This window comes from Thalia democratica, chromosome 4 (genome assembly GCF_965202585.1).
Source record: "Thalia democratica chromosome 4, ktThaDemo2.hap1.1, whole genome shotgun sequence".
In the NCBI taxonomy this organism is placed as follows: domain Eukaryota; kingdom Metazoa; phylum Chordata; class Thaliacea; order Salpida; family Salpidae; genus Thalia; species Thalia democratica.
In genome coordinates this window covers 25,251,207-25,263,054 of record NC_139168.1, presented here as the reverse complement: position 1 = coordinate 25,263,054, position 11,848 = coordinate 25,251,207, and the positions used below count along the sequence as shown (strand labels likewise).

General features: G+C 28.2%; 1 protein-coding gene across 1 annotated transcript; it reads left to right on the top strand.

Annotated features, from left to right (window-relative positions):
- Positions 1-308: 308 nt before the first annotated feature.
- LOC145834255 (putative cleavage and polyadenylation specificity factor subunit 4-like protein) lies at positions 309-8,381 on the top strand. The gene is made up of 6 exons (XM_082941635.1): positions 309-444; positions 1,057-1,260; positions 5,211-5,306; positions 6,133-6,226; positions 7,068-7,257; positions 8,229-8,381. Exons 1-6 carry the CDS (start codon positions 342-344, stop codon positions 8,298-8,300), a joined length of 759 nt encoding a protein of 252 aa, XP_082797761.1. The 5' UTR covers positions 309-341; the 3' UTR covers positions 8,301-8,381.
- The last annotated feature ends 3,467 nt before the right edge of the window (positions 8,382-11,848 follow it).

Sequence of the window (11,848 nt, the reverse complement as noted above, 5' to 3'; positions counted from 1 at the left end):
TTTTTCAGTTGAACTTCTGCGTAAAATTATTATATTTCCAGTATAGTTTTGTAGAATTTGAATTTTACAAAGGTTTAATTTTTTAATTGGCACAAACAACAACCAGATTTGGTTTGAACGTTTTTTTTTAAATGTCTAAACTAATATTTCATTTACTACAAAGTTTTCCTTTATGTAAATAAAAAAAAAAACGATTTAATCTAAAATATGTTTTAATGCAAGCTTATGGTTTTCAAAGTGTTAGTTTTTATTTTTATTAAAAAAAGAATTACTATCTTTTTAAATTAAAATACAGTTTAAAAGGCCAGTATCACAAAGTTGAATTTTCAGCTACAGTAAAAATGCAACGTTATGTGGCCAACATTGAACGAAAGAGGTTTAGAATGGAAGATGAAATTGAGAACCAACTGGGAATCCTTCCTTTACCGTTTGCTGGCATGGACAGTAAGTTGCACACAACATTGAGTACTTATTTTAGTAAGTCCAACAAATATTTAATCACTAGGTGTTGTTGTTCTTAATATTTTTTAAAGAAACTAAAAGTATTAATGTAACTATGTTAAAATAATACAGCTGGTCCAAATTTAAAAGCATATTTTATTGCAATATTAATTGATTTTTAAAGTTTTTAGTTAGATTTTTTTAATGCAGAATTATAATCACAATTGTATATAAAATAGCAATTATTATAAAACTAAGCAGTTTAAACTAAACTAAAAAATGTTAATGTTTAGAATCAGGGGCAGGGGTGTGCAGTAAGTTAAATTTATATAAAAACTTCCAAAAATACAATAAAATCTAAATGTCATTGGCTTCAACAGATCAGGGCCAACACTGAATAATAAATTACAACTCTGTAAAAGGTGTAAAAAATTCAATTGAAATTAACAAAATCCATCAACATGCAAAACCAGGGGCTGTGGTATGCAGTAAATTAAAATCATGTAAAAATTACAAAACTGTAAAAAAATAAATATCGTGATTTTTCACAGAATACGTGCAAACACTGCACAATTATTGTCAACTGTGAAAAAATAAAATAACTAAATTATGCAGAATCGGGGGCGGCGGTGTGCAACTTGTTCCGGGTGAGGAGGTGCATCAACGGCAGGTTGTGCCCGCTGCGGCACCTGACGTCCAACAACAACACGGTCTGCAAGCACTGGCTGAGGGGGTTGTGCAAGAAGGGTGACGACTGCGATTTCCTGCACGAGTACAACATGTCCCGCATGCCCGAGTGCTACTTCTTTGCCAAGTTCGGTAGTTTGCTTTGTTTTTATCTGTTTTAGGAATCTTGTTGTTTGTCCAGATGAATTAATATGATTGTTCTTAATCTTTAATTTAAATGATACTGTGCTAATTAAACATTTTATTTACAACCAGGTTTGGTGGCAAAAAATAGTAAATCAACTTCTTTTTTAGTTAAAACTAGTGATGTACCGGACTCACTATCCGGGTCCGGCCGGATATTGCTATTTTTGTCTGATATCCGGATCCGGCCGGACTCTAAATTAAAAAAAAAGTCCGGATCCGGTTCCGGCAGGATTCTAATTTGAAAAAAAGTCCGGTTCCGGCCGAATTTTAATTTGAAAAAAAGTCCGGATCTGGGTCCGGGATCCTAACAGAGATCCGGCCGGACCCGGACCTATTTAGTAAAAAAGAGCATACTGAAAAGTATTTTTTCGAAAACAAACCCTGTGTAAATTAATAAGAGTCATTTCCGTCAGTTAAAACTAAACACCTACCGTGATTGGCTCATTTTGTACACGTGACTAATTTACATTTGTTTACATTTAAACTATGAAATAAACATTTCATGAAATGCAACTCTTTACATATGTTGTAAAATTGAAAACTTTGGAATGAATACTTGCATTATTTATTGTTTTAAGTTGAGATCAGAGAATATTTAGAGTTAATACGGTTGAATGTACGAACCAATGAGAATCATATGACGAAATGTTTCAAACTAAATACTGATGCAACAAAACATCAAAACATGACAGGCAGTTTATATGTAAGCAGTTAGTTAGTTTGGTGTGTAGCTTGAAGCAACAAAATATCTTGAACGTTTTTGTGAATGCTTATTGTAAGTAGTGTTTTGTTTTAAAAGTGAATATTTCAACAGGTGTTTAGTTGTTTAAATATTTAAGCCAGGTTTATAGTTTAATAGTTTATTAAAAATTATACAGTTTCTTGTTTACTAAAAGTTTTATTTAATTTTTAGTTTTTTGTTTTAAGTCTTTTGATATAGATTTAAATAGCTTCCAGTTTTTAAAGTGTTACCAAAGTAATTAATAATTTTATATATGCTAGTATTTCTTGTTGTGTTTTATATAAAAGATTCATCACTCAAAACTATCGTGTCTGAATAAAGATAGTAGTCTCAGTTAGAATTTAGTATTTGTTAGATATTAATTAAATAAGGTAGGATTTAATCATGATGGGTAGTACTAATAAGTTAAGTCAGTGAACCACAATCAGTCCAAAACTTTACTACCTAATTGTCAACCTTTGCTAGCTGTTCTACTGATTATTAGATTAAAGTAATTTTTTCAGTTTTTAAAAACCTCATTCTGACTCAGGCTTGTTTATACTCACTCTAGCTAGTTTTATTGACTTAAACAGTGGCAACCCTGCTAGTTTGAAAATTTTTGGGAATTTTTGAAAATCTTGAACTGCCTCAGGCTAGTTTAGTTTTTTATAAAAACTGAGGCTAGTTTTCTTTTAGATTTTGAATGAGTTTGAGCTGATCCAGTTTTCAATATTTTGTTTTATTTCTAGTGTATTATGTTCAAAAACTTGATTTCAGATTTTTAATTGTAAATATCACCTAAATTTGTAAACCTTGTGGCTAGCTGTTCTACTTATTATTAGATTAAAGTTTTTTTTTTAGTTTTTAAAAACCTCATTCTGACTCAGGCTAGTTTATTCTAGTGATGTACCGGACTCACTATCCGGGTCCGGCCGGATATTGCCATTTTTGTCTGATATCCGGATCCGGCCGGATTCTAATTTGGAAAAAAAGTCCGGATCCGGTTCCGGCCGGATTCTAATTTTAAAAATAAGTCCGGATCCGGGTCCGGTACATCACTAGTTAAAACAAATAGTAATTTAAAAATGCTACACTATTGCTATTTGTTTTGAACTATTCTTTTTTCAAAAGTTTGATCAGTTTTCTTATTTCAGTTCGTTGTTTTTCGTGTTCTGATTTATATTGTCTGGTTATTTATTTGTATTAGTTTGTTATGTATATTTACTTTAAAAGCTTTTTATTTGTGCTAATGTTTTGAATAGTACTTCTAAACAAAGTTTGGTTAGTTATTTTTGACTAAATTATTTATTTTTATGGATGTTGTATGAGTTTTTATGGTGTAAACTATAAGTGTGATTTTATTGAACATACCAATTTCTATTCAATTGAGGTATAGTTATCTTTTTAACTTTATGTGGTATAAAAGTATGAACCTTTATTTTATTAATACCTCTTTTTTTTTGTGATTTTTAAGGTATGACCTTTAAGTCGCTTTTTATATGAGGTAAAAATTTATATAAAATAAATATGTAGTCATTTTTTTAAAAGTTTTTGATACAAAGTATGGACCACATTTTTGAACTGTCTATTTTCTTGTAACTTCTTTATTTTTTTAGCTTGATTTCCCAGTTTTTCTATAAAATTTTCTTGAATAGTCTAAAATATTTCAAGTGTTTTAATTGAATTATGAAAAAAAATATTATTAATAGCTTATTACGTAAAGAAAACTAATTTAAAATTTTAAGGATAAAATATATTTTAAAAGAATTAAAGTATTTTTTTCATAAAGAAATTTACACTCTTTTAATTAGATTGCTTATATCTTTGAATTTTGTAAAGCAAGAAAAAGCATATGAAGATTAAAATAAAACTACAAAACGTAATTACCACTGAACGAATTCTTAACTATTGAAATATAAGGGATAAAAATCAGTCATTTGCAGTGGTATCTTATGCAAGGCACAAACTAAATAGCAAAAATATACTAAAAGCTTATCTTTCTTCTTCTCTTTATGGCCTTAAAAACATTTAGTAAGACCATGTTGCTGCATGCTCGAACTATACTTTATAATGATATCCAGCCAAAATTATTTTGGTGTTACTATTTTTACATCAAATTGCATTCTTATGATGTTTTAGTTTTGAAAAATAATTGTTTGTAAGACTTACACCCCTGCTCACTAAGCAAAAAAATGCTTATTAACTTTTTTATACTCTGAACTATATACTTACTGGAAGAGATTAGGCTGAAAAAGACTTTTAAGATACCAAAATGAAAGTTATTTAGGTCCGTCATTAAAGAACTTTATGTTTTGTTTTTGTTTAACTAATGTATGATTTTTTAAAACTTTTCTGAGTTTCCAAGTTTTATGACTAGCTTGAATTTTATAATTGTATTTGAAATGTGTCAATAAGTGTAACTAAAAACTTAGTCGTTATTTCATTTTGTTATTAAAACTATGTAAAAATATTATCATAAATTTTCTAATTCTTTACCGAAAACTCAAGGAAATTACGATTATTAAATGATAAGAGTTGCTTACATTTGTCAAACTTGAATGTTTTTTTAAATTAAGACATGATCAATTTCAACATCAATCACAGTTTATTTGCGACTAAATTGGTAAAAAGTATCAAATTAAAAACTATAATTTTAGTTACATAATTCTGTAACGTACAACATTCCACTTTCGAGGTTTCCATTTCTGATTACAGTCATTAAACGGATAATTTTTATTTTGTTTCACCCGCTCTATAACACAGCGATCACGGGTGTTTGCGTGTTCCAAACTTTGCAACACATTCTACAGTCTCGTTTGTAGTTCTCGTGCACCCGTCCATGGTGTGTTTTTGGATTTTTTTAAGTCTTTGAGTCGTATGCCAAAGTAATTTGAAAATCCATCTCGTAATATAAAACCTTATATTTTTTTCTTCCAGTAATTGAGTTCAGTTTTTGGCAGCTATGTTTGCAGCTTACAGGTTTTTTTTCAAAAATATTTAAAGTCTAATAATATTTTTCGAAGGTTTTGTTGTTCACATACTTGTGTAAGAACTATGAAGAAAATATATGTTGAAACAATTTTAAGCTATGCTCTTTTAGTTTTGCTTGTTGATCAACGTGTATATCAGACAAGTAAATAAATGAACAAGCAAGTTGACATAAGTAATATTACAGGAAGATGCGATAACAAAGACTGTCAGTACCAGCATATCGACCCGCTTGACAAAATCCCACTGTGTAGTGATTATGAGACTGGTTTCTGCTTTAAAGGTAAATATTTGTTTGAGAACATTAAACACATTATGTATTGTTATAGAGGGGTATTAAAAAGTATACATAGATGAACTTTTAACAAACAGGAAAAATAACAAAATTGTTGTTTACAAGTTGTTATAAGCAATTTAAAAATGTTTTTTTTTTTTTAATACTTTCTAAAAGGGTTTTATATGTCTATTAGTATGTTAGATAAGTCTCTAACTTTATCAAACTAAACATTGTAATTAATTTTATACAAATCGCTCAAAGCTTTTAGATAGTTTGTAGATTACTTGTAACAATCGAAAAATAATAAAATAATAGACTTTTTTGTTGTTTTAGTGATAAGTATACAAAAGGGTTTCCAAAAGTGGGTCAAGTGGCCCCTCTGAGGGCCATTACAGAAATTTAGGGGATCATGAGCAGAAAAGGGCCCACAGGGCCATGAGGTTATAATTTGAAACTTACAATAGATATTCTGGACTTAATGATGAAGAGCAAAAAAAAGGTCTTATACGATTTTAATGGTAGTTTTGAAACTTATACTGAATATTATGGAAACAATTTAAGAAATTTAGGGGTCCACAAGCCGTAGAAGGGGAAGCCACAAGGCCATAATTTGAAACTTACACTAGATATTCTGAAGTTGATGATGAAGTGCAAAAAAAAGAAGGTCTTAGGCGTTTTTAATGGTAGTTTTAAGAAATCTTGTTGGAGGGGGCCATAGCTTTTTAATTTCTTTAAAGGGGGCCTTAAAAAAGGGAAAATCTGGTGTACAGTATGTACCCAAATACAATTAGTACTTTATAAATATCAATACTTGTAATACTTTATGTTTCAGGACCAAACTGTGAAAAGAGGCACAGGAAAGGAGTAATTTGTGTCAATTATTTGATCGGTTTTTGTCCATTAGGTCCTAACTGCACCCTTGCTCAGTTAGTATAATTGCAATTTGAATATTTAGTTGTTGTTTGGTTATTGAAAGTGTTTTGCAACTAATATTTTTGTCAAAATTCAAAACCTTAATAATTTTTCTTTATATACTATAAGTTTTGTTATATTTATTACTAAGTTCAGAAAATTTGAAAAACATAATTTTACATGGTTCAAATTTGTTAGTTGAGTTTAAGTTATAATAAAATTAAGAAAAATGCTTATAAATAATAGAAGCAAATTTACCTTCAGGGTTGCCACTTTACCTGGAATCCTGGAAAAACCTGGAATTTGACAATTTAGGCAAAAAAACCTGGAATTTGGAAATTTTGAAAAAAAACCTGGAATTTCGAACAAAAATCACAAAAAAAAATCTGGATTTATAACAATTTTTACATGTTAAGTCGTAAAATTTAGATTTGACTCAAAAAATCTATGATATAAATAAAAAAATTTTGTCATCATCAAAAATTGTTTTTATTAAAATACATATTTAAAGTAGCTTTACAGTTTTTTTCAATGTTTTTATACTATTTAACACACTTTCTTATCTTAAACTAAACTTTAAACTAAAAATAGACCCAAAAATAAAAACCTGGAAGAAATTTGGAAAACATAGAAAAAATTTGAAAAAACGAGTAGCAACCCTGTACTTATTTGAAATAATATTTTGAACTTGTTTTTAAAATTTGAATGTTTTACAAGTTTCACCCTTTGGTCTTAATTGCGCAAACTTTTCTACAACACTACTTTTTGTTGTAAAGCAAGTTGACAAAATTTCATAACTTCTAAAACTTTTTACGTTAGCGCATAACTCTACTAATTTTTCCCCTCGAACCGCAGCCCGAAGAGACCGCGTTGCGTGCAAACGAACTTGCATTTCACCGATTTCAACTACGGCATAGTCGGCCTTCAGAACCCCCGCCAAGTCATCAGGGATCCCCACCAGGTGATCAGGGATCGGATCGCGGAAGTTAGAAGGAGGCTGCAAGACCCCTACCCACCGTCGAGGAGATCTCAGAGAATTTCCAAGGTTTTATTTTTGTTTGTAGTGCGTAGTTGTTCAGTTTAAAAGTTTTTATCGAAAAAGGATTTTTCAATAAACTATGGGCTTTGGGTTATTGAGATTGTTGTAGGATGGCAATTTTTCAATTTAGATTCATAATAATTACTTTAAGATTACGTAACCAACTATCATAAATTTAGTATTAAAAATTCAGGATATTCATTTTTTGGGATTTGGTTACTTTTTTTCTATAAATTTCAAATTTTAATGAAATATAAGTCATTTATAATGTATAGTACAATGCTTCCTCGCTTATTCGGTCATGTTTGGCAAGCTTTTTTGTAGTTGTGGCCGAATAATCTTCAACCAGATAAGAACAAACCGTTGTTTTTATTTAAAACATATTTCTTTTTTATATTTTGTAATTGGTATAGTAAACGGACACTAAATTAACCGTTAATGTAATTTATATATATTTTTTTTCAACGAACCTATCAATTAAAATAGACAAAAAGTAAACAAAGCAACTATTTTAACTCATATCACTTTTAAGTTTCAAAGTTAAAACATTGCTGTTTTCATATTTTTCAAATTAACTTCTCGACTGAAACTAGCCGGATAAGCGAGGAGTGGGAGGATGGACCAAATAACGAATTAATAAATAAATATTTTTTATTAAATTTTAGTTTTACATTAAATTAATTAGTTTTTGATAGTGCATTTAGGAAATAGAAATTAGACTTTTAATAAATTAAACTTTTTACAACGCTTTAGTTTGCACTTTGCATACGGTTCCTGTTAAACTCCTAAACTTTGGACCGCCATGTTTCTAAAGTTAATTTTAATACTAAGTTGTGGAAAAATATCTTACCTCTCATTAGCCTTAAAATATTTGAGAAAATTTATTGAAAATAAATGTGTAATTCAAACTATTTATGACCTAACTATATACTTTTTTTTTTTTTATCAAATAGTTGATAGACGATATAATGCAACAGTACAGAAATTTTCACAAAAGAAGGAATTCTATTGGTAGTTCGAACGGAAGTGAGGCTTCTGACGAACAATGAAAATTCTCTATTTGTAACGACATACCAATTGAAATTCAATATTTTTCATACCAGTGGTATCTAAGTAACTATCAATTCTTACTGAAGTATTAAGTATAATTTTTTAGATTGGATTTAAACAAAGTTGAAAAAAACTGTTTTTTTATAAATTAGATTTAGTGTAAAAATTTCAATGTGCTTTTTGCTTAAAGTTTGACTTATAAAAAGTATTGTATATTAAAATGATTATTTAATAGTTTTTATACAAAACTTAGATTCAAATTTTTTTCTTTTATATTTTCAATATGTCTAATTAGCTTAAAATGTTGGTAGAAAGTTTTTGCTTGGCAAAATGAAAACATTCATCAGCAATTAGTTTTATTGTTGTTTACAAAACGTAGCTTTCAACAACTTGTAATTAGATTACTTATGCAAGTTATACACAATAATTAATCATAGAGATTTCATCAAAAGTATTTATTATTCATTCCATGACTTGCTACTATGTTGCCTTATTTTATTCACAAAAAAATTGTTTAAATCTGTAAGAGTTTTAGTTTTTACAAACCAAACTCGGTTGTTTTTTAACATTTTGTTGTTTTCTGTGAAAAGCTGGCTTTTTACAGTTTTTTTAATATATATTAAAACAAGTTTTAAGTTATTTTATATAGAGAAATGTGTTCCTAATATTTTAAAATCTACTTCAAAACTTGTGCAATTAGATTTAACTATTTTGAAGCTCTAAAATTTTATTTTTAATGTTTTTACGCTTTTAGTTTGACTTGAAAGAAGTTGTGGTTTGTTTGCTTTTTTTTGTTTTGCTGTTCTTTATATATTTGTTACATGTTACACATTTTTACTCTTTTGATGTTCAATTTATGTTGCTGCATTAAAAGTTTATATTTTAAGCGTCGTATTCCTATATATTTTTTTAGCCAGAAGTGTTATGTCAGAGGTTATGTTTACATCTCAAGTACTCTGTTTTAAAATCACCCATGGATCAAGACTCTTGTTATTTAAGTTTCTGTAAAAACTTAAGGTATAACTTCAGTTAAAACTTACTGCTTTCATTCAAGTAAATATTTCTGGCCCGAAAAAAATTAGTTAATTAGAGTTATAAGCGAACATACAGTTAAATAAATTGTTTTTGTCTTACATAAATGTTATATTAATAATTCCCTTGAAATTTATTTCTGATGAATATTCAAACAAAACTATCAACTAAGATAGTTGACTTATCATTGGAATACAAATATAGTATTTATGATTTAAAAAAAATATTCATCTGTATGTTAGAGTGCTTACAAATACGGTAACCTTTGAGTTTTCAGCTTGTCTTTATTTACAATTGGGAAACATCACAAAAACACCCAGTACAAAATTTTAGATGATTTGAAGTAACTTTTACCTTGGCAACATTCGATTTTCTGAAAACCACTCCACTGCAAGCTGTATTGAATCCAAAAAATGCGGCCTTGCAGTTTTTAGCTGAAATTTTTTATTACATGTGGCAATTATCACAAAAACCTATTGTGCTTAATTTAAGATCAGGGTTGCCAAAAAATCTGGAGTTTGACAATTTAGGCTTAAAAAACCTGGAATTTTGGACAAAAATCACTAAAAAACCTGTAATTATGAACAAAAATTTCTAAAATATCTGGAACTTTAAACAAATTTTTACATGTTAAGTAGTATTTCGACTTTAGACAAAAAATCTATCGTATAGATAATAAAATTAAAAAAAAACATTTAAAGAAGCTTTACGATATCTTTTCGATGTCGTTTTACTATTCAACATAGTTTTTTACCTTAAACTTAATTTTAAAACTAAAAATAGACCCTTAAGCCTGTAATTTTAAAAACCTGGAGAAAATTTTGAAAATCTGGAGAAAATTTTCCAAAAACATTTGGCAACCCTGTAAAATGATTTAAAGAAAGCTCCATGAAGGCTCTTTATCATTTATGTAAAACTTTGTAAGTTTTCTTGAACTTTCAGTTTTATTTTAATCAATAAGCTAAATCTAACCAATAAAATATAATAGGAATGTTGAACGGGCAGGAGTCACAAATTCACAAGCGTCACTTTTGCACGCACTGTCACTTTGAACTTTAGTGTAATCAAAAATAAACAATTTCAAAATCAGTATGAAAACTATTTTTCCATTCATAGAAAAACAGTTCTTTATGAGAGCGTTTAAACCTTGTGCAAAAAGTGACTTCGTGCATCTATGACACCTTCCTGCAGTTCAGATTTTGTTACGAAATGACGATGTAAATTTTTTTGACGGTCTAAAAAGTTAATGGTTTTTAAACAAGGGTAAAATATACTGTTATGTTGTTGAACGATATTAACCGAGTAACGATGTAAAAGATCTTTTGCTCGTGTATTTCACTTTAAACTCATGTTAAAGATTAATGGCCTGGAAGTAGAGGCTTAGTTAAAAAAAAGTCAGCGATAGGTTAAAAGTAAGAGAAGAAAAATGAAAGTTTCTGTAAAACAAATTAAATACACTAACAATTAGCACAGCTTTCAAAATTCTTGTTTGGTTTAACTTACCCAAGCCACTTAGTAGCCAGTGAATCCTTTAAACGTTGTAATAACGAAAAGGTTGTTTTTGATTTTTAGAGCATTGAAAAAGTTTTATTTTGACATTAAATTTTATAAAAAACTTGCAACAATGTATTTAACATTTTATAAAGTTGTACCTTTGGAGTCTTGGAATCATCTTGTGCTTTAAAGAAATATTTAACTGAAATTTTAATTACTCAAATTAAGTCGAACTTATTTTTATTGCTAATAAACAAATCAGTGTCAAAAAATTCTAATTTAAACGATAAAAGCATTAAAATTTTTAAGGCTTTGTGGGCATTAGCATTTTATTACGAACTTATTTGTAAGAATATATGAAAATACTACTTTTTAAATATTAATTGTAAACTAATATTGATGTTGTAAAAAAATAGTCAGCTAAAAACGACTTACATAAAAAATAGAGGTATTAATCTTTATTAAGCACCTATTTCAAAACAAGAAAAACACGAACATAGTTAGTAAGTTTTGTTTTTTAGAACTTCATTTGAAACCAAATCTCATAAATAAACTTGCAATAATATTTTTTTCGTTTTTAAAGTTCTAACTTTAAGGCTTTTACAGAAACAAAAATTTTAGCTTTTGTTTAACCTTTTTTCATGTATTTTTTGTGCATTAAACTTGGTCTGTTAAAAAATATCGTGAACTCGTTTGACAAAGATGTTTTAGTTTAACTCATTTTGATATTTAGTTCGTGTTTTACGCGTTTGCATACCTTTTTAAAGTAATTACCTAATCGATTACTTTATATCTGTGTTTATTCAGTAATTTATATCAATGTAAAATTTATTTTAGCTACAATCAACTTGTATTGTAGACTGTAATTAATCGTTTAGATTTTAAGTAACATTTTTAAACTTACTCAACAAAATATAACTAATATTAGTAGTTTTATCTTTTAAAACCAATAATATTTCTAACTAAGCTTCCTTGTATAAAATATGTTTTTGTCTACGCTGATCGAAAAGTACAAAGAAAA

Bases quoted from the DNA above. Each gene is read 5' to 3' on its own strand.
- LOC145834255 (XM_082941635.1), top strand. From the start codon at position 342: ATGCAACGTTATGTGGCCAACATTGAACGAAAGAGGTTTAGAATGGAA. The intron at 1,261-5,210 runs GTAGTTTGCTTT...GTAATATTACAG, and splicing joins CTACTTCTTTGCCAAGTTCG to GAAGATGCGATAACAAAGAC. The intron at 5,307-6,132 runs GTAAATATTTGT...TTTATGTTTCAG, and splicing joins GACTGGTTTCTGCTTTAAAG to GACCAAACTGTGAAAAGAGG.